Raw genomic sequence first — 22,804 nt, 5'->3', positions numbered from 1 at the left:
TGCCACTTTTTCTTCTGCTGCTTACTTACCGTTGTGCAATTTGAAGACACTTTTAAATAATAATTTGATAAAATGATCCACTTTAATGTAAATGAGTAGTTTTGTGACAAATGTGAGTCCGCATTTGATTCATTTATCGGACATTAAAGGGGACATATCATGCTAAATCCACTTTTTTAGCCCTTAAATGCATTTTGGTGTATATTTAGAGTGTTTAGAAGTACAGAAAAGTTCAAAGTAGTCTCTTCAGGTGCTCCGTTGATATCTTTATATTCTGTTTTGGTCATATTTTGCGATCGGTTTCGATTTTTCTATTCTCTATTACGTTTTTTGAACAATGACGTCACAGTATTCTCAGCGGAACTGCCAAATTAGGACATCGACGTTTCGAGCAATCCGCCATTTTTGTTTCTCGCTGCGATTTTGTAGTCCAACCGAAGTTACGAGAGGATAAGTCGAAATGTTCGGTTGTTGGATGTAGTAACCCACAAGCTTCGTTACACCGTCTCCCAGCATCAGAACCTTTTCGAAGTGCCTGGTTGAGTTTTATTTTTCACAGAAATGTACCCACATCTGTGGGTAAGGTCATTTTTGTGTGCGCGAATCACTTTAAGGACGACTGCTTCAGCAACCTCCGCCAGTATAAAGAAGGATTTGCCGAAAGACTTGGTCTGATTGAGCGGTCAGTTCCTTCTATCTATGGAGACGACGAACAGAGCACTTCGGTAAGCTGTATATAACGCTAAAAAGTGTGATGATAAGACGTCCCTGTCATTGTTTTGTTAGCATTAGCAGTTGCACCGTCTTCATATGTTAGCGCTGTGTGCTCGTTTTAGATTATAATGTAACTTCTGTGTTAAATAGTCGTTGTAATACAGGCAGTATTGTAGTAGTGGGCATGGATGGAGAAGTTAGTGTAAATATAGTAACACACCATTGCGTTACATCCATATGAAGACGTTGTTCTGTAGGTGCATCATCGTCATTTTCATCTCGCTCCGCCGGGTCCGACTCTGGCTCCAACATGTATGGCTGGATGGACAAATCTTCCGTTGTTGACATTTTGTAAATAATGTGTGAATATAAAGTTTCTGCGCCGCTAGATAATTGTATCTGTTCTATCAAACTACAAAGATGGCCGAACAGGGTGACGTTGAACCGAGTGTGACCTCTGCAACCTGGAGAGGAGGCGGGGTATGAAGTGTCTCATTTGCATTTGAAGAGACCGCCCCAAAACGAGTTGCTCTCAGAAGCGCATCAGAAAAGGGGTTGAAAAGGGGCCTGTGGAGCTCTAATAATGAGGAATTCAGACCCAAGCATTGCAGTTTCGCGTTGTATAGACCACAACTGTATGATTTATATGTAAAAAGGAAGGATTTAAAAGCATGATATGTCTCCTTTAAGAAAATGTTACAGATACAATAGGACTTATAGGAAGAGACTGGGTGTGCCTGGAAAAGGAAAATCCTTATGAAAGCCCACACCTGTAAATGGAGAACATGCAGTTTACAGACAGGCCACAAGCATGAAATTAGATTTAGCTTTTCTTGCCTGTAGGGCAGGAATGCAAATTGCAACACCCTCGTGTCGCCCCAGGGCTACCGTTGTACCATTGAGCCAGACTCTCTCACAAATGTTTTGGTTGTGGTTTATTTGGAGTGATGGGAAACATTAGATCTACAAATTATGTTTCAAAAGTCTCCAGAGACTAAAATTCCTCCGGGCACACATGCATGTACAATGCCTTATAGATTCTGTAACTTCTGAGTTAACTCCGAGACCGAAAATGTGTGGCTGTCTCTTGTAAAGTCAGACATATCGGAGGAAAGAGGGCTGTTTATCTCAAAAATGGTTATACACTTTTATTTGTTGAAATGGGCTCTGCCTCTGAAGGTGCTCCCTGGTGAATTGGAGCAGCAGTGTGCGATTCTGCTCACAGCGCAACAATCCACACATTGATCTGCAGAACAGAGCCCAAAAGGCACATAACACCGAGATATGGGATACACAAAATGCACACGGCAAGAGATATGATAGCAGAGTGTGGTAATAAGAACCTGAGCAGGCGCATCAGTGGAATCAGTCAAGCCAGTCGGTGTGAGGAGAGCAGCAGAGCTCCAGTCTGAGAGGCAGTGAAAGCTGTTGATGAAGACGGGTCCATCGTCTTCACTCAATGTGGTTCCTTTTGAAAGTGATGGCTGCTTGTGCTTCATGTGTTACTTATCAGCTGGAGGTGTGCGCCACGGCTGAACTCTCTCACAGTCACTTTGATTCTTCATTAGTAATCATTATAAAAACTATGTAACCCCCCCCCCCCCCCCACACACACACACACACACACACTTTGTGCTTAATAAGAGTTCCCACCACCATCTGTCATGTACATGAAGGCTCTTGTTTTTTACATAAATTGAACAATAACTGATCTTGTGTTGGATATTTTATTTTTCATGTTACACGCCTGTGTGATTTTCTCTAGTAAGGTTATCTGCAGAGTGACACATCAATTCATCCTAAAACTCATAAATATGTTTATCAGAATCGGTCATTTTAATATTTGTGGATCGTTTCTTCCTAAAATTTGAGTTTTTGAATAGATTCCAGGTTCAGATGTCTGAAATAAACTCTGCTGTTAATGCAGTGCCACCTGAGCCCAGGCATCCAATAAAGATTTTATTTGGCAATCTCTTTTCCACAGAGATTTCTTCAGGTTCTCTGAATGTTTTGCATCATAATAATATAAAATATAGAAGGTCACAGTTGTGGTTCGAAGAAAAGTTTATCAGTTTTTCTTTCATCAGTTTATCACAGACAATCTTTTTGGACTGTAGGAGGAATTCAGGGTGTCCACGCACACACACAGAAAGAACATGCAAACTCCACAGAGAAAAGAATCAAAGCCCAGACTCAATTACTGCAAAAATTGGTAAGATTTTCAAAAATGGGATCTGGTAGATCACTGCTATTAGGACAAATATCATTCATGGCCCCTTTCTGTGCTTTCTCATAATTTGTTTTCAAAAGCCTGACCTCTGCGTTTCTGCATCTCAAAATTGAACAGTTCGTGCTTGTAGATTTGATAATGTATCTTTCATTTTCACAAGAGCCCTTTATAACAATTTGAATCTGAATTTATGGAACAGAAGCAAGAGCTAAAATATATGAGTAATGAAGATTTTCTGAAGAAATCTATTGTATCACAATGTATGCCTTTTTAAAAGTGGGTGTAAACATTCATCTTCAGCTGAGGGCAGTCGTGCATTGCAGAAAAGATTACTTTGCATGCAACTTACTTGGATAATATTTCTGGTTTTATAGATGGCGTGTTCAGTTAAAGATGGCAGGCTATAGGTCTTGTGGACCTCCTGCATGTGTCACATGTAAAATATGAACTTCTGCCCCGTAACAAGCAGACACAACAGGCTGAAAAATGTCTTCCCTCTTCAGTTAATCAAGCTGCTTCATGTCGACAGCAGGCCACTGGACGAGCGTTAGTGTAAACAAGGACTCAGCGTCTCAATCAGTTAAACGTGGCAGGGGCTGCAGGCCATTAAAGACCACGGTAATGAGTGAGTGTTGGGTCAAAAACAATGCGAAGGTCGTTTATTTATAAATTTCTGTCCAATTAATGAGTATATTCTTTTAAAGGCACACCAAATACAAAACATGAAATATTATAGCCTTTATTAAACAGTTGTGAATATATTTACATGAATAGAAGAGCTGGTATACCGTTTCTGACCATCAACACTGGCATAACATCTATGAATAACAATAGTTTTAAATGATGGGATTGTCATCATTTAACACACTATTTGAATCATATGGCAGTTGTGATGCTCAATGTGGTCATAAATCAGACATTTCTCAACTCCAGCTGGCACCACTACAGCCCATAGTTAAAGGATTGTATCTTTGTGTAGCTTATGGTACACAAATTAAATAACTCTTTGTGGAATATTTAAAAACTGTCTTATAATTCTATAGTTGCCAAAGAAATGTTAAGATATTAATTCTTGAAATAACTGTTCCGCTTGAAAACTGTGTGAAAGATACTAACCTGTTATGAGGAAATTTGCTAGTGCATGACTCAACAACAATCTGCTGAGGTCTGCTCTAATGAGAAACAACTTTAGATACAGTGATCATGGTTGCGCAATGCTGTCTGGAAAATCTGCTTATCTCAGTATTTGTAGGAGACATAGCATGTGAAACAGGAACTTGAGTGGGGAGAAACCTTGACCGCAATCTGGGGAAACCCGTTACGACTGGTTCCACTGGCTGAACCCGCTCAAGTAACCCCGTGACCACGGCTGACCTAGTGACACCCTGTGACCACAGCCAACCCTGCGGTGCCCCGTGACCACGAGACTCGCCATCTGGACCGCCCTGCCTGCGAGCAGATGGAAGCATAAATACACATTTTGCATAGGTAGACACGTCTTTCTTCCCGTGAACTGCTTGCACCAGGACCCAGAATTCTGTAAATTGTGATTATTGCTTGCTCACTGCACTTCAATTTAGTCTGAAGATTAATTTTTAAGAAACCTGGCTCAAGTGTCTTCCTTTAGTTAGACTGGCAACAAAAGGACTTGTGGTGCGACTCACACACGCAAAAGAAACCAGCACATAAATGAAACTAGAACAGACACTCGATAGAGCGCATACCTTCACCAGCGCCACATTTGTTTCCTGAACCGAGTTAGCATTGCTAGCATGTTAGCTGATAGATCACATCGATGCCAATTAGGTAGGTCAGGTTGCTGCATCACTGTGTGAAACACTGAGCAGGGACAGTCCCCATGGCAACAGACACTGATCTCCCTTGATTTCCTCCATGAGGAGCCTCTCCCAACTGATTTTTGAGACTTTTTTTGGCGTTTTTTGGGGGGATTTATTCGGAAACGGTTCACCGTTAACATCTCAAAATCTAATCGATTAGTCCTTGGATGATGACAAATCATCCCTGAAGATGTCATGCAATTTGGGTCAAGTTTTTGCCCCAACTTTCTTTGGCGAAGGTGATGAGGTTGCCAATATGACTTCTGGATAAAGTAGTATAAGATGTATAATTGCTTTGTTGTTGGCAAAGCACAGAAATCAGGCAGATGAACTGTAACAGTGATTGTGATTACATTCTTATCCATGACATTGTTAAGATTCTCTCTGATGACACTTGGATGTTTGACATTTGAAAAGTTTGAGATTAGGACAGAAAATGGTACGTCATACAACAATCTACAGGATAAAGCTGGATAATCCCATGGCTGGTGTGACTGGCATAATGTCAAGTGCAGTCACTTCATTATATAAACACGTTAGATAAGGAAAAAGCTTTAATCATGGAAAAACAAATTGTTGAACGTTCTTTCTTTCTCACATATTATCGCACCCTGGCCCAATCACAAAAACACACCACAGATAATTTGAGAAGAAAAATGAACTTACATCAGTTTTCTATTTAATTTTGTTTTAGTTACTCTGAACCAAAGTCCTGCAGACTTAACGTTCTATAGCTCAAATGATTGCTTCAAAACTTTACGGGATCAATCACTGACAATCAGAGAACATGTGAATTTTTGAAATATATGCTTCATATGTCTGGTAAGTCCCACTGGGGTCCTGTTACAGGAATACTACAGTATTACTCAAAAGAACTTGAGCAACATTATTGATTCACCTCCTCAAAAGGAATTCCAGTGACATAATAACCCCATTTCGAGACACTTGTAAGAGAAAAGTCAAGGTTTGTGGGGTTTTACTTTGAATCAGTGTATATATAATAAATGTAAATCAAAGTGTTTTTTATCTTGATTTAATTTAATTTGTTCTTGTAATCGCTTAAACTGCTTGTTGCAAAACTCCTGAGGTCAACAGATTAAACAAATAGTAGCAGGCTGAATCTCCACAGCAGGTCTGACTGGTGAAAACTTTCTCCACGAACTTCATTCTTCATATTTGATTCAATAACTAAAAATGTTAATGTTGTGTTTTAGCTCGTCTCACGGTAAAGATATTTTCATTAGCTATTGTTGCCCGCTCCAATTAAAAGTTAATTAAATGTTACAAATCAAAGTAGATTTGTTGTTTGCGCCTCTGTTTGAGATTAGTTTGACCTGCGTTCACAGAACCTTCGTAAAGGTGAAGCCAATACGCTGTGAGCGTTTGCACGTTTTGCATTCTTCAGTCACATTTACTCACTACTATTAGTCATTATTTGACCAAGGACATTATGCAAGCTTCAATGTTTCCCTCCTGCACATGTCGTCAAGCACAAGTTTCCCCCTGTTTGTTTTGACTGAAACCTGGACCTTGTGATAAAAATGCACCTGTTTAATCCCCATGCTGATATTTGCCAGCTTCTCATTGGCTGTCCGGGGGAGAAAAACACTTGTATGAATACTAAGAGAGTCAGAACGGGAGATTGGTGGAAATCATGAAGCTGCTGGTTCTTTTGGCTCTGTTCGGCCTCGGCCTCGCTCAGCACGACCCCCACATCAAGCATGGACGGACCACCATCGTCCACCTGTTCGAGTGGCGCTGGGCCGACATCGCTGCAGAGTGCGAGCGCTTCCTCGGTCCCAAAGGCTTCGGTGGTGTTCAGGTGAGTCTCACGAAAGGGTGGACAGAGTACTGGAAATGTGTACTTAAGTACATAAAGACTCCTGCACTGCCTAAAGTCTACTTAATTGACAAGTATAAGCCCTGTTGTCTTTAAAAGTAGAACAAACTCCCCACAAAAATGGGTTAGTTGGTATTTAAATGCTTTAAGTACATTCTTAATTATACATTATAATACAAAACAATTTTAGTTATCAAGCAGTTTTTTCTGTTAACCCTCTAATCCTATATTCAGAAATGTTGAATTCGATATACATGTGTTGTGTGTATGTATATTATATATGTATTCTCTCTTTCTTTCTCTCTCTCTCTCTATAGAGAGATTTTTTTTTTTTTCAAAAAAAGAAGTAGAAATAGGTAAAAGGTTAATATACTAGATGTCTGATCATGTTGATCATAGTCATTATTGAAATAGATCAATTCCAAATGTGGGTGGACTCAGTTTTCACTAATAAAAGTAGATTACATGCTGTGAATGGTACTCGCATATGGGTAAAATTAAATAATTGAACAAACGCTCATAAACGTATCCCCAAATACTTCTTCACTATAGAAATAGGCATATTTGTGATTTGTTAGGTCCACTTCTAAGTATTCAATATACTAATAAGGAATAAAAGATAATTCTTTATTTTCCTAACAATCAGCCAGTTATAATTACTACAAGTAAAAAAGACATTATCCTAAAGAATACAGTATCGAGTATTGACGAGTGAAAGGAAAAAAATCAAGAAATCCTTAATGTGAAGAAAAACTGTCCAACTTGATTCCTCACTAACAAAACACTTTGCAACACCAGAGTCGCACAACTTATTATTTAACTTCACTGTCTGTCCTAATGACTCTGCTACACTGAATATCTTCTATATTGACGACACCTGATTTAAAAGCGATGAATGCGTTTCTGTCTGTGCTGCTCAGATCTCTCCTCCAAACGAGCACATCATTCTGAACAGTCCCTGGAGGCCCTGGTGGCAGAGATACCAGCCAATCAGCTACAACCTCTGCTCACGATCTGGCAGTGAAGACGAGCTGAGAGACATGATCACCAGATGCAACAACGTTGGGGTAAACTGCATTCGACCGATGATTTCATGAGACACATCAGTGACATTGTACTTGGACACAGTCTTGTACAGAACACACAAAATAGCAAATGCTATGACAGAAGAGCGCCAACAATCTCACAAGTTATATGAAAAGGACCTAGAATGCAAAGAAAATTATGTTGATTGGAGATAGAAATGGTATGTTTATATAGTGTGATGCACCTTTTTCAAGTTGTTCTAAAAGGGGCCGGTGCCGAGACCAGAAACCATCAGACACTTTTGTGGCTGTGGAAGGAATTTTAGACAGATTGTTAATTTCCTAGCCTGGCTGCTCAGTACTCAGTTATAACATGACCCATAAATTAATAGAGTCCTAAGAGAACCAGTTGCAATTTATGTTCAGCATCAGGAAGGAGTTTAAATTAAACCAAACATTTTCATCAGTTGTTGTTTGTTTTTGCAAAAAAAAATCACAATTTTAATCAAGTATACTCTATGTCACAACAAAGAAAAACTTTCAAGTTTGAATTTAAAGGTTATCACGGCACTATTTTACCGGTCCAGCCCACTCAGGATGAAATTGGGTTGTATGTGGCCCCTGAACTAAAATGTGTTTGACACCCCTGATCTAAGTCCTGACTACTGTACCACTGATGTTGAACATTTTGTACCTTCTGAAAAGGTCAACATCTACGTGGACGTTGTCATCAACCACATGTGTGGAGTCACCGGAGGCGAGGGAACTCACTCGTCATGTGGAAGCTGGTTCAACGCCGACAAAAGAGACTTCCCCAGTGTCCCTTATTCCAGTTTGGACTTCAACGACAACAAATGCAGGACCAGCAGCGGTGACATTGAGAATTATGGTGATAAATATCAGGTGATAAATATCAGCTGAATATAAAACCTGCAGTTTGCCTCAGTCACATCGGACCTGTAATGGTAATGTTAATTCACTGATCCAGGTGCGTGACTGCCGTCTGGTGGGTCTGTTGGACCTCGCTCTGGAGAAGGACTACGTCAGGGGGAAGGTGGCCGACTACTTGAACAAGCTGATTGACATCGGTGTGGCTGGATTCAGAGTGGACGCCAGTAAACACATGTGGCCTGGCGACGTGGATGTTGTCTACCGGCGTCTGAACAACCTCAACACCAAGTGGTTCCCCGGCGGCTCCAGAGCTTTCATCTTCCAGGAGGTGGGCTTCCTCAAATGTTTTACTGATATGTCCAACTACCGTTTTAAACGCTGCAATTCAAACAATGCCATATAAACAATGGCTTCATCTTAGAGCCAATGACCACTATGTGTTTCTAAAACTATGTGGCTGCATGAACTTACGTGAACTCCATTCGTAGGACAAATTTACAGCAAGTGAACACAAAGTGGTGCCAGAAATATTTGGTTGCATTCAAGGCTGGTCGAGCCAAGCACCGATCAATATCTGAGTGTGGGACCAAAGAGCACAGGCAGTCCTAGCATCCAGTATATTTGGTAATAGAAAGCCAAAAATGAGACCAAGTGGATAAAAAAATTATAATAAAAATTAAGAAATGAAGCTTACACAAGCATTCTAGTGGAAAATGACAATGTTATTAACTATCACAGTATGAAATGTTGCTTGCACACAGATTGAGGCATCTGTTTACATGACAACAGACCTCCGAATCACTTTTGGAACTTTCTGAAAACACTCGGGCTCTGTCTGTCGTGTAGACGGCAGAAATACTGCGACTACGCATGCGCACCATGGCCGTAGTAAATTGTTGTTCTGCTCATGTGCCAGTCGATGAACAGTAACAACAATGGCGAGCTCCAGAGTGTCATAAGTCCCAGTCCATATTCTACTGGGACTTGGTAGTTTTCCAGTTGACAGTCACCGTAATAACCATCCAAGGTTCACAGGTTCATTAAATTGTCCGTGTACTGCGCGGTTTCATTACAAAAACAAACAACAGTATCCTCTAGTGGCCCAACAGTAAACAACATTTTTTTCAACATTTCTACATTTTCATGTAAACTGACATCATTCTCAAAATATTACCGCGTAAATGTGAAACTTTTCTGAAACTTAAAGGCAAAAATAACGCGCTTTCACCTGAAATGCCGTGTAAACAGGGCCTTGAAGATATGCATTGTATCATTAACAGTACTTTAAAGACTCCTGATGTCAGTCTCTTTTTGTGTTAGGTGATTGATCTGGGAGGTGAAGGCATCTCAACTGGGGAGTATTTCCACCTGGGAAGAGTGACAGAGTTCAAATACAGCGCCAAACTAGGAACTATCTTCAGGAGGTGGAACGGTGAGAAGCTGTGTTACACCAGGTATGTGTTTTATAGTAAAAGAGAGATTACAACTTAAATACTTGTGTTTCTGCGCCAACATTTTGCTTGTAATTATGAATGAAGGACCTTAATTAGTGGCTTGTGTGTTTAGTCTACTTTGCAGTAATGTAGAAGATCTGCACTTAATTCAACCGGGTTTGAGATAGATTTTAATTAAGCAACTATGTTGAGTGCGCTGGACCACCACTATACAGGGGAAGCCAAGAAATGAAGAACAAAGAATAGACTTTAAAAAGTGTACACCAGTAACAAAAACCTTTTAGCTTGACCCATTATGATAAAGTGGATGCCAAAACAAGACACTTCAGCCTGGATCCCACATCTACAAGCATTTCTCACTATTTTCTGATATTTTAAAAAGCAAATAGTCTATTAGCAGAAAAGATAATTCACTAATAAACCAATAAGTCAAATAGTTGTTACCCGTCGCTCTCAAATGTATGTGTTAAATGAGATAACTTTCTAATTAGAAACTGGCTTTCAAAGCCAGATAGAAGTCTTGTGCCCTTTAGGCACCTACTGATTCAGTGTTGACCTTAAATAATCAGTCTGAAACTAATCAAAACGCTTGATTAGTGCAGTGGCTGCAGTCCTAAAAAATTAACAACAATAATCTAAAATGAGTCTCTAACTTCTGTTCCTGATACCAGAAACTGGGGAGAAGGATGGGGTTTCATGCCCAACAGCAATGCTGTCGTCTTTGTTGACAACCACGACAATCAGAGGGGACACGGGGCTGGCGGAGCGTCCATTGTCACCTTCTGGGACTCCCGGCTCCACAAGATGGCTGTGGGCTACATGCTGGCTCACCCGTACGGAGTAACCAGGGTCATGTCAAGCTTCCGCTGGAACCGACACATTGTGAACGGAAAAGTCTGTTCTTTGTTTATTAGATGCAATGTTTAGTGTTTGTGTGTTTGGCAATATGCCAAATCTGTTTAACACTGTTTTTTAGGACCAGAATGACTGGGTTGGCCCTCCCAGTTACAGTGATGGGTCAACCAAGCCAGTTCCCGTCTTTCCTGACCAGACCTGTGGAGATGGATGGGTGTGTGAGCACAGATGGCGTCAGATCACGTGAGTCCTTAAAACCCAGAACTGACCTGTTGTATGAATGGGAAGATAATTAAATGTGACACCGGATTTTAATTTTAAAAATCTGTTTTTTAGGAACATGGTCATTTTCCGTAATGTGGTGAATGGACAGCCTCACACCAACTGGTGGGACAACCAGAGCAACCAGGTTGCGTTCGGACGTGGCGATCGTGGTTTCATTGTCTTTAACAATGATGACTGGTGAGGTCTTTGTGAAATTTTCAGAATTAAATTAAACTGAAAATTCGAGCATTTACAATCAATATAACTAGTATGTTGCTGATATATACCAGGAATGTCTAACATAAGGCCTGTGGACCAAAACTGGTTAATTGGAAGCAGGATCCTCACAAAATCAGCTTAAGTGTGATTTTGTGAGGATTTTGGAGCAGAGTATATACTCTTTTTTTTTTTTTTTTTCCCCTATCCAGGGACCTGGATGTCACCCTGAACACTGGCCTGCCTGGTGGTACCTACTGTGATGTCATTTCTGGCCAGAAGGAAGGAAGCAGTTGCACCGGGAAGCAGATCCATGTTGGGAGTGATGGACGCGCCCACTTCAAAATCAGCAACAGCGAGGAGGACCCCTTCGTTGCTATTCATGCTGAGTCCAAATTATAAATACTTTAAATAAACATCACCTTCGAAGCTCAAAGGATGACCTAAATGGTTACTGACGACAAATGCTTGTGTCATTACTTTTTAGTTTCATTAAAACGAGGGATTTGGTTGATGGGGCAGCCTGAAAAGTAATGCATCCTTAGTTCAAATTCATGACTAAACGGAGAAAACCAAACACCTGCATTATAGGCTGAAACAAAACTAGACATGAACAGTTACCATTAATTTCATTATACTGATCTTTTAGCCAGCTCTGAGAATCCTACTTTGTTTAGAAATCTGTCTGTATTTGCTTTCTGACCCCTACATTTTACACTCCAAGACATTGCTGACGGACTCAATGTCTTCTTTGGGTCAAAGCACGTGTTATTGAAACTCACTGTGCCACATGGGTTTCCAACTAACATGAGGAGAGAGGCAGGGTGCACCGTTGACTGTTCACCAGTACACTGCAGAACCAACAGTGGGCTGTGGAAATCTCACTACCTCAGCTTCTTATTTCCTTGGCTGCCAGATGAACTTCTGTTATAAAATGAAAATGTCATCTTAAACTGCCTGGATTTGAAATTCGAAAACAAACTTTCTTTCAGAACGGGATCAACTGGCAAATCAAAGACAGCATCAAGAACAAAAGACTCTTCAAGGGCAACTTCAACACCGTCTGCTTAACATGCCTTATCTGTCATCATTATCGATTCCTAGTTTGACACATTTGGCAGATTCAGTGTGGTTGGCAATATTGTTATACTTTAGATGTACAATGTAAATTTGGTGATCATGCTGCATGTTCTGCCTTTTATAAGAGACAATTCATCATTTGCTGGACAAAACATAACTAACATGACAAACGGCTCCCAAGGTGGAACCTGTGAGATAACGCAAATTTGTAAAAAACACTCAAGCTCAATCTCGGAATGACACTACTGCACATCCACACCATGACTGTAGTAAATGGTATTTCTGCACATGCCTACAGTGACTCCCAGTCCATATTGTCCTGGGACTTGGATGTTTTATAGTTGACAGTCAAACAATCCAACTTCGTGGTCTGTCCATATGAATGTCCATGTACTCCCATTGTGAATGTTTATGGCATATTGTTCTTTGTGTGAATGTGTGTGTGGTTTCATTACAGAAACAATATCACACATTGTTTTCAGCATTTCTGTCATTCCCGTGTAAACAGACATTATTATCCAAATACTGCCATGTAAATGTGAAACATTTCAGAAATGATTTACCATGTAAATTGGGCCTTTTTTTTTTTTTTTAAAGTGTTTGAATGGGATTAGATCGGAATCACGATGATCTTCCTGTACTCATCTGGAAATTGGAATTTGGAATTTTGAGTGATATCAAAAAATGCTAAATCTTTGCTCCACCCTCAACATGGCTTGCTTCATTTACCTTAGCTGCAATCCTCCATTGTACCTATTTGCCCAAAGCAGTAAATGCAGTTCACTCCCATGCGCCAAAGACTCTTTACACTACCTGCCGTGTGTCTTCACACAGCAGCCATATACTGCTGCCTGCCCCATGCTGCAGCAGCCTGTTCCAAAAGCCCCGGGAAACCCTCCTGGCAGGGTGAACTGAATATATTGCATGAGACTAGAAGGCTTTCTTAGCGCCACACGCTGAAACTGTTTTGTGCACCATGCCGGCTAGCAGAGGTAGTTGGCCATATTTGAAGATAAACAAGTGCAATGATGGCAATGAGCAAAAACACAGAGAGAGATACTTTACAGGATAAGTTATTCATGCGGAAGTGATATGGTGCATAGGATATCCAAAAATATAAGGAAAGCTGACACTAGTCATTCTAATGTGCCCAGCCCTTTTTACAAACCCCATATTGTCTGATCAGAAAAAGCTATAAATGCTAAGGCAGACCTTTTACACCTTGCACCAGAGAAAGATCATGTGACGGACAACGTGCCTGACAAGTGAACGAGCGGATCAACCTGGGTGTGACTGGATTCAGAGGGGATGTCTGCAAACACATGTGGACCGCTGACCTGAACGTGATCACCAGTGCCTCGCCCCTGTGACTCCAGACCCTTCATCTACCAGCAGAGAGGATTTTCGAAGGGTAATGGGTAGACTATCCCATATTCCAGCATTAAAACAATGAATTCCATCATCTTGAGCTGTATGCTGCATCAACATATGTGAAACCTTTAATTTGTGTGTTAATATATTTTTCCCGTTACTGTGCTGTATTTATTAAAGGAGCAAATGGAGAGGCTGGACCAGGAGGATCACGGTGCACTAGCTGAGGAAATTAAGAACCAGCGAGACGAAGTGGGTCCCCCACCTGCTAAAAGAGGAGCACTGGCTGAGTTACTTGGCAACACTTTTGGAGATGTGATCCAAGCTCCAGTACAACCACAGAAGTCCACTGCTGACATTGCAGAACAGGAGGTGAAAAATACAACACTGCAGTTCCTTTGCTACTTGTTGAAACAACAAAACCCTTGGACTGGTGGAAAGAACATCACGATGAGTGTCCTCTTCTTGCAAAGCTGGCGAAGCAGTACCTGTGCATACCAGGGACAAGCGTTTCTGCTGAACGTGTCTTTTCTGCAGCTGGAGACATTGTCACCTCTCAGCGGAGCAGCCTAACGACTGGGCATGTTGACCAGCTGCTGTTAACTCACAAAAGACCTCCACACTCCCAAGCACTAGCTTGATGAACATTAACCATGTCATGGTTTTTGTAACTAACATATTTCTAGGGGTGTAGGATGCAAATAATGTTTAGATAAGGGGAAACAAATTGGAATAATCGTCACTACAGAATCGCAATACTTGTAAAATCGGAATCGCAATTTAAATCGAATCGGCACCCAAGAATCGGGATTAAAATCGAATCGTGACAAAATGGTATCGTCCCAGCCCTAATAAAGAGTGCTTCTGTAATAAATATTTAATGTAGAAAGGTGCACCTTTTCTGTACCTGAGCTGGGAGTTTCCTGCCATGTTAGTCAAGAATGGACCATTAAAATAGAAAATACACCACAATCAATGTGACAGGGACCCTTTGATAAAAGTGCAGGAAGGATGCTTTATGATTCATGTTACTGGGCAAGAGATGGTACCTTTCATGACTCTCTTTAAGTGTTTGTGAACAATTCAAAACTGGTTATATCTTCATTGCATCATTTTATCATTGTTATGAGGGTTTAACAGGATATACTTTAGGCTAAACACTTACTCAGGGGTGTTATCAATTTAAATTAAGTGCTAAGTGGTACTGAAGGATTAAGTGGCACAAAAACAACAGAGCTCACACATTACCAACAGTGGTAATATTGATTAAACAACTCACTCTCATCATGTCAAACAGGATGTTTTTAAAGCTTTCCTGAAAACTGTAGACATACAATTGTCAAATAAAGTGCGAGAACTAGGGATGGGAATCGAAAACCGGTTCTGACCTAGATCCGGTTCCAATTGATCAATTCCATCGGAATCAGACACATTAAATGTGTTCGATTCTTCTCAATGATTCATTTCCAAGCACGATCTCAAGTCGTGTTGCGGTACATTGCATTACGTCACACACTCTGCGACGCAGACCTCCTTCAACCAGGAGAATACATGGAGGAAGAAGGTCTAAAGTGGGAGACGATAAACGACAAAATAATACGATATGGTCATACATGTTCCACTCACCACGTCCTGAATCCATAGAGTCCACAGCCTCTCACCTCACAGCCACAAGGTCCCAGTTAAAAAAAAAAAAAAAAAAAAGGTCTCGGTGCAAATCCCGGCAGGAGCCTTTCTGTGTGGAGTTTTCATGTTCTCCCCGAGTGTACTGGTTTTCCTCCAGTACTCCGGTTTACTCCGATAGTAAAAACAACCTGCACCATGACTCCATGAGCTACAGCCCCAGCCTCCATCACCTCCTCCTGAGCTACACCCCGGCCTCCATCACCTCCTCCTGAGCTACACCCCCGGCCTCCATCACCTCCCCAGAGCACCACCCTGTGTAGCTGCTGAAGACGGTCCATCTGGTGAAGAAATGTCCTGTCTGAGGACTGATGAGGGACTTTTAATAAATGAACTCTGCCGTCAATCTGTCCTGTGTCGTGAACGTCCGCTCCAACGAGCCGACAGCGTAGACATATGTAAGTAGTTCCTTGGTTACACACGTGAGCCTCTACTTTTCACACCATATATTAGAGTATGTCTACTGTGTAGACACACACAATCTAGAAGAGGATAAATTCTGTATGTCTATGTATTAGTTAATTCTGTTTTGAAAATCCCCTCAAAAAAAGCACCAACACAATATGAAAACACAGCTTTCCCCACAGACCAAGAGAACGCGTTCCTCCTCCTACGTCACTTCCACATTCCTCCCAGACCTCCAAGAGTGGGTTAACTTGTCAACAGCGCAAAATTCGAAAAAGTGTAAATTCCCGGGGGCAACCGATGAAGGCAAATACACATCTGACTGTTCTTTTTTAAGAGAAAAATTATAATTCAAGTTTCATGTTGGGGAAAAAATTGAATTGTTCCTTTTGGTGCAGAAGACTGTAAAACTACTTTTTTTCCCCCCTCAAAAAAATACTCAGTAATCATTAGGAGAATTGATAAGGAATTGGATTAAACAGCAGAATTGGCAATGGCATTGATATTGATAAAACCTTATCAATTCCCTGTTCTCGCTGAGAACCAATGTCATCAGCCTCAAAATAATTGTATGTTGTCAAAGTGTTGACTATTGTAGTTCATGGGCAAGAATACAAGGTTTAAATGTTTTTCAGTTTTAATTTTTTTTTCTGACTTTAAACATAGACGTGACTGTGCCCCAAGTGAGCTAGGCTATCAGATCTCACCGGCTGCTGAAGCCACAGAACAATTGCCATAATCCCACCGTACCAGTCATGGTAGCCCCATCCAAGCTGCTCAGAAGGTGCTCATCGCTGAAGAGCTAGAGTCCAATCAGTAGTGGAGGTGGAGGTGAGGCATCAATTTACACTCTGTTGGGCTGCTCTCCAAGCTGTGTTGGATTGAGACGCTGCGAGGACTGATGGAAACACAGACTGAGAGATGCCGTGATGGCTGAAGCAGCTGTAGCAGTAGATTACATTATGAGAGAAAAGGCTGATGGATACAGAAGGATGCTTGGTTTGGAGTAACAATGGCTGCTGTGTGAATGGCTTTTAGAGCCGTTGAGGGCTTATGTGTGTGGTGACTGTGTGTGTGTTAATCAGAATACGGCAATTTCACGAGGCTGTTGTATCTTTTTGAGAATATCCCTTTATTGTGAATAAATTTTGTTTTTATAACCTTGTAACGTCATATAATTCAATGTTTGCAAATGTAAGGATGAATATAAATTACATTTGGCCACTGACTGAGCTTGCAAGATGCCAGTTTCAGCCTGGGTCATTTGGTGATTGAAAATGAAATAAAATCATTTGATGTGAAGGCATGAAAATGTTTTCAGATGCAACCAGTTGCATTTCATCATCTAAGCTATGAAATCACCCGTGTGTTGGCTGAGGGACACTCAGTAAGGATCTTTACCTTGTTTTCTTTTCACGTGCTTTGTGACCAACACATCTCTTTACTAACAAGCTGAGTTTTTTGTCCTTTTTTTTAAAAAAGATTTTTGAGTAGCGTAATCAATAAAACGGGTTGCTAAAGAAATAAAAAAAAGTAAATACTCAAAAGGTAGAAGTTCCCTGAACTTATGAAAATCCTACCCCTCATCATTACTATACAGTGTAGTGCAGTTTCAGATAAGTACATGAAATAAAATTCAAGACATCTGATTTACACTACTATTGCATCAGAAGTTGAAAACTAAAATTTTAATTAAAAGCACCGGAGCCGTGGGTTGTCGACCCCTGATCTAGGCTTAACCACCAAACCAGTGATGATTAGATCATTAATCCTGCTGTATTGTTCCAGATTCGCAAGGCGACTTCCAACACATTTATTCTTCTCCTCATGACTTGAGAAATCAAGTGTGCTGTCTCACCTCTGCCCATTAAAGGAAGAGATGCTGGACACACAGACTCACAGAAGAGCCTGAAGTGGTGTCTGTTTTGAGTTTGTTTGTGATTTACGTTAATAAAAGAATGGATTTGGAAAGCTCTGACTCTGTGAGGGAACCCGGCGGTGGCATGCTCAACTGCCACAGTGTCAAGTGCGCTCTTAACTGTCCCACATTCGATAGGACCAGAGACTCACTCAGAAAACGTTTGGCAGGAATTTACTCAAACACCAGGATTCTTTCTTGCATTTCTTTAATTTTGTTGTAGCAGGTAGCAATGCCGTCAGTCTTTAGGTAAAAAAAACTGGCGGTGTCTTCTCAGGTGACCGAGTCAGTTTGTTGTGGGAAAGTCCTCCAACCATGCAGTGCCTGGTACTGCTGATCATGTCCTGTCTGATCCTCCTGCTGCTTCGAGGATGCCAAACAGTCAGTTCCTCCGCTGATTACCTAAACCATGTGCTCCTGCTGAGCCGTGCACGTATGCAGCAGAGGACAGAGTGGGCTCACCAACAGCATCCAGCGCCATCAACCAGCTTGCTCTGCGCAGACGTGCCCACAAACACTGCGGTAGTGGCCCGTTAGCTCCCATGCTAATGGCTAGCAGTGGCGGTTTCAGCAGCAGTCATCCGGCAAATGGCCAGTCCTGTTTAAGTCTCCGAAGTCCCCAACCATCAACTCCCTTGGGCTGTATAATCCACACAGTCCATTTTGTGCTCCGGCGGTTGAGATGCAAAACGTTCACATTGCTCAAAACAGCTCAGACAACTGATGCAGCTTCTCAGTAACTTCCTCAACGTCTCGGTCCATAGGTCCAGTGGGATAGGGCTCAGCTTTTCTCACAGTAATGTTAAAGAGTCGACGAAATCTATGTGTGTGTGTGTTTTCAAACAATGACCAACACTTTTAAGCTCATTGTTCTGAATAGCACAAGAAAATATTTACAGGAAAATATAGCTCCAAAACATTTTTTGGAAGTCGAAGCACCACTGGAGCAGAAGGGGAGTGAGCGGGGACCAGGCAGCTTCAGCCAAGGACTTGTGTAGACACACACACTGACATCTTTGAGCCAAGTACTGCATGCACTGAATATGATCACAAGAGAAAACATGGGTTAGAGAAACGTGTCATGAGAAGCACAAAAAACCCTTTTTGGAACTCTGCGCTTGGACGAGCAGTACACCACATAAGGTAAATGCATGATCTGCCAACGAGTGTAGAATGATCCAAGACTTTATGGAGGAGATGATGATGATGGCTCTCAGGTGTGCAGCTCAACTCCAGTGCAGGTTCCTTTGACTCCGCCCACCACACAGACACACAAGGGAAGGGGAAGAAGAAGAACACGGCAGCAGACAGCGGCACAGTGAAGCTGGTTTATTATTGTCTACTCAGCTACTTCTTACATAGGTCACCAAAAAAACCTCTTGAAACTGGTTTTATTGACGTTCACACAACGCTTTTCTATTAGCTTGACATATTACCAGAACTGTCAGCACTATGGTTCTCATTTTATAGTGTGATTCACACTGGTATAGCTGAAGCTGTACCAGTTGGAGGAAGATGCATTGTATATAGCATAGCATCAGCTGCTGACGGTAAGTGATTTATAATCTAAGTACAATGAGAAATATATACAATACACAAATCCCTGGACAGGTAATCTGAAAACGAAAAACAGTTGTCGGCAAGGTTGACTTCATTAAGTATCACTAAGTTCACATTGAGAATGCAAATGATGATCAATTTCAGGTTGCAAAATGACACTGCTTCACTTGTGAACTGTCTTAAATGTATATTCTTTGTGCCGATCCATTTTACAACTTAAGCCCAATTTTTAAACAAATTCATCACACTGTGGCTGTGGCCTAATGTTAATCTGCTCGACATAATTCATGTTAGGGGAGCTAAATCATTATGATGTGGTCCTCAACTGCAATTGGCGACTCAAATTTTGATGATTTTACAGATTCTAGTGACGAATTTCGGTGTGTTACAGTTTCAACAGTTCCAGTTGATCCCTCCTGCACTTTATATGTTGGTAGTGTGATGTATTTTGCCCTGAACTAATTATCTTTGAGTGCAAGCAATTAGTCTGAGACAGAAAGTCCACACAGAGGGTTGCTCTGATAGAATAGAGACAAACAGATTAAGCAAATAAGGGGCTCAATTTCACTTAAATTCCTCCCAGTCTTTAACTTTTGGAAAATCCAATCTGTGCAACTGCCAGTTCTCTTGATCCCCTGGCCCATTGCTTTCTCCCTGGGCTCCTTTAGTGCCACCTTTCAGTGATTTATTCGCTGCTGATTTGTTGGTATTATCCAAGCAGATGGAGGCTGCGAGTCGTCTGTCGTATTCAAGCTGCCTTCTGCCTCTGCCTCAAATCTGTAAGGAGAGTGAAAAGCGACAGAGGAGACTGCTAACTATTGTATTTCCTGCAGTAATACTGCCGTGGACTGCCGCTTCTCTGACAGTAGTGTTATTTTTCAGGGTTACTGTGTGAAGCAATTAACATTAACCTTTAACTTCTTAAACGCACACAAGCGCCACAGATAGATGAAGACATGTCTTTCTCTCTCTCTCTCTCTCTCGGTCTACAAATACTCCCGTTGTGAGTTCGATTTGTTTCTCGACTCTTCATTCTTTCTCTTGTCAATTGGCCCAATTGAATTGAACTGAAGTGCATTTTCAAGGCATTCAAGCTTGCCAACTTTATAGCCTGCAGGCCACTTTGGAGGGCATCCTTGATAGAAAAGAGAAAATTCTTAAATAGAAGTGACAGTGACTTGTTTACTCAGGACAACCACTAGTTTTCCCTGAGACTGCTGACTTCATTATCTAACAACTTCTTTGGAAGGTAACGGAATACGATGTGAATAATAGTGTACATGTGAGAAGGTGAGGGGGAGACACAGATTTTTGTTTTGATTGTTTTACCTGTTAATTATCTACATCAGCTAATGTGAGTATTACTTTTAAGCTCCATAAAGTAAGAAACATGCATTAGTCCAATCTTGTTTCAATGACATCGTTTATCAGTACATCTAAAGAAAAACTTTGCTTCGTAGTGATAATGTTAAAGGTTTGAGTCTGCATGTTGCTGCATTACCTGCATAGCTTTCCTCCAAGTACTCTGGTTTTATCCCTCAAGTCAAAAAACATGCAGGTGAGGGTGATTGGTGAATCTCAATTTCCCATCGGCATGGCTATGAGTGCCTCTCCATGTTTGCTCTGTGGTGCCTTCAGCCATTGTTACCTGGGATTACCTCAAGTGTCCTGGGTAGAGAAGAGCAAGGGAACAGCAAGTACAGTTTTGCAATCAAGACTGGTGTCAACATCGCTATCGACTGGATGACACAGTGAACAGACAACCAACAACGTAGCATCAGATGGACCCTCCTCAACTTCACCAGTGATCTTGCACAAGTCTCACACACTTATCAGCACATGCGAGAGAAGGCTTCCCGTCTCGACGCCTTTACACAAGAAATACACCGGAGGATCAATCAAAAGAAAACAGAAGTCATTGTGCTGCATAGACAACACCTAACTCCAGTCCAAATGAACCTTCCAGCACCTGAGGCGTTTACTTACCTTGGCAGCAGTGTCAGACAGGATGTCGGTGCAGACATCAAGAATCACCTCGGCAAAGGCCAGGAAGGCCTTCAGGATGATGGATGTTTAGGAATCATCCATCAAGATCAAACTAAAAACTTACCAGAGCTGTTTGCTCTCTACCCTGCTGCATCTCTCTAGACTGCTGGACAATGACCAAATGTCCCCTAAACTGCTGCTCCACATTTCATCTAAAAACCTCAGAAGGGTCCTAAGCATTTTCTGGTCTGGTAACATCTCCAACCAAGAACTTCTCACCCGATGTAGCCAAGAGAGCATGGAGACCATCATCATGTGAAGTCGATGGAGATGGATTAGACATGTCATAAGGAGAGAGCAGGGCAACATCAGCAACAGCCCTACATTGGACACCAGAAGGGAAACGCGAATGAAGACGACCCAAGAACACGTGACGTCGGACTGTGAAAGGGGAGCTCAGAACCTCCCAACACACCTGGGGAACCATTCAGACGTCTGGAACAGACCAGAGTGGCAATCCTTTGTTGATGCCCTACATGCCTGACAGCATTCATAGGCATGACTAACATGTGTTTTGTGGCCCTGTCGTTGGAAACGCCCAAATTTGGGATGTAAGCATGGATGTGCAAAGTATGCAACAAATATACGAGACTTCGGTTCAAGTCTTTGGTATCACCTCAAAGCCAGGAGCATGGATGCCTGAGCTAACATAATCTAAACATGAGGGTTGTTTTGTTTAAAAACACTTCCAAACCGTCAGGATGAGGAGAATTAAAATAAAAGCCAAAATTGTCTTTGTTTTATTAACATAGTATATGTGTTGCTTCACTCATCTACTAAAATATTTTTCAATTAAAAAAAAAAAAAGCTTGTTAGAACAAACTCTGATAAATGATTAAAATGCTAATAATTGTGATTATTTATTACAAAGTGTTGAAGAAACAGTGCGGATGATTTATTACAGATGAATTACAAAGTTTGTATAAATGAAATTTAAATCTTGCAGATTACATCCTTCAAATCACTTGTTTTGAAAGAGTAAGTCAACAGATTTGAGTTTCCTTCAGACTGACCAGCTCCTGCCAACAAGTTCAGAGTGGAGCAACATTTTTTTCTGCCCCTTGGTCAATAGCCTGGAAGTAAAAGCCTTTGGGTGAAAGAGGTCTTCACCCTAATTGATTTGATTCTGTTTTTAATCGAGTCCCATACTAGTTTCAACCGAAAGCGAGAAGGGTTAGTGTCAATGGTCACACACCCGATAGAGCCACTAGTATTTGTACTGTGGTTTTCTCACTCGCTCGCCTCCAATAGGTCCTCACTGAGAGATAGTGTTGATTAATGGCATAAAAAAAATTACAAATAATTGCCTGTGCCTTGATTAGCATTCAGCGATTTTCTGCCTCACCCCGAATGTATCCACCTGTGCCTCATTAATCTTGTGTGGATGCCCTTTTCCTCTGTCATTTCACGGTTT

The 22,804-nt window shown here is 41.3% G+C and overlaps 1 protein-coding gene across 1 annotated transcript; it reads left to right on the top strand.

The window, feature by feature from the left end:
- Nucleotides 1–6,335: 6,335 nt before the first annotated feature.
- On the top strand, nt 6,336–13,116 carry LOC308122176 (alpha-amylase). The gene is made up of 9 exons (XM_080483856.1): nt 6,336–6,604; nt 7,543–7,689; nt 8,353–8,550; nt 8,636–8,866; nt 9,859–9,992; nt 10,664–10,886; nt 10,969–11,090; nt 11,184–11,309; nt 11,540–13,116. The coding sequence occupies exons 1-9, from the start codon at nt 6,437–6,439 to the stop codon at nt 11,727–11,729; spliced, it is 1,539 nt and encodes a 512-aa protein (XP_080339982.1). The 5' UTR covers nt 6,336–6,436; the 3' UTR covers nt 11,730–13,116.
- Nucleotides 13,117–22,804: the final 9,688 nt, after the last annotated feature.

Source organism: Lipophrys pholis (genome assembly GCF_963383615.2).
Source record: "Lipophrys pholis genome assembly, chromosome: 16".
NCBI lineage: Eukaryota > Metazoa > Chordata > Actinopteri > Blenniiformes > Blenniidae > Lipophrys > Lipophrys pholis.
This window is presented reverse-complemented; position numbering and strand designations above follow the sequence as displayed.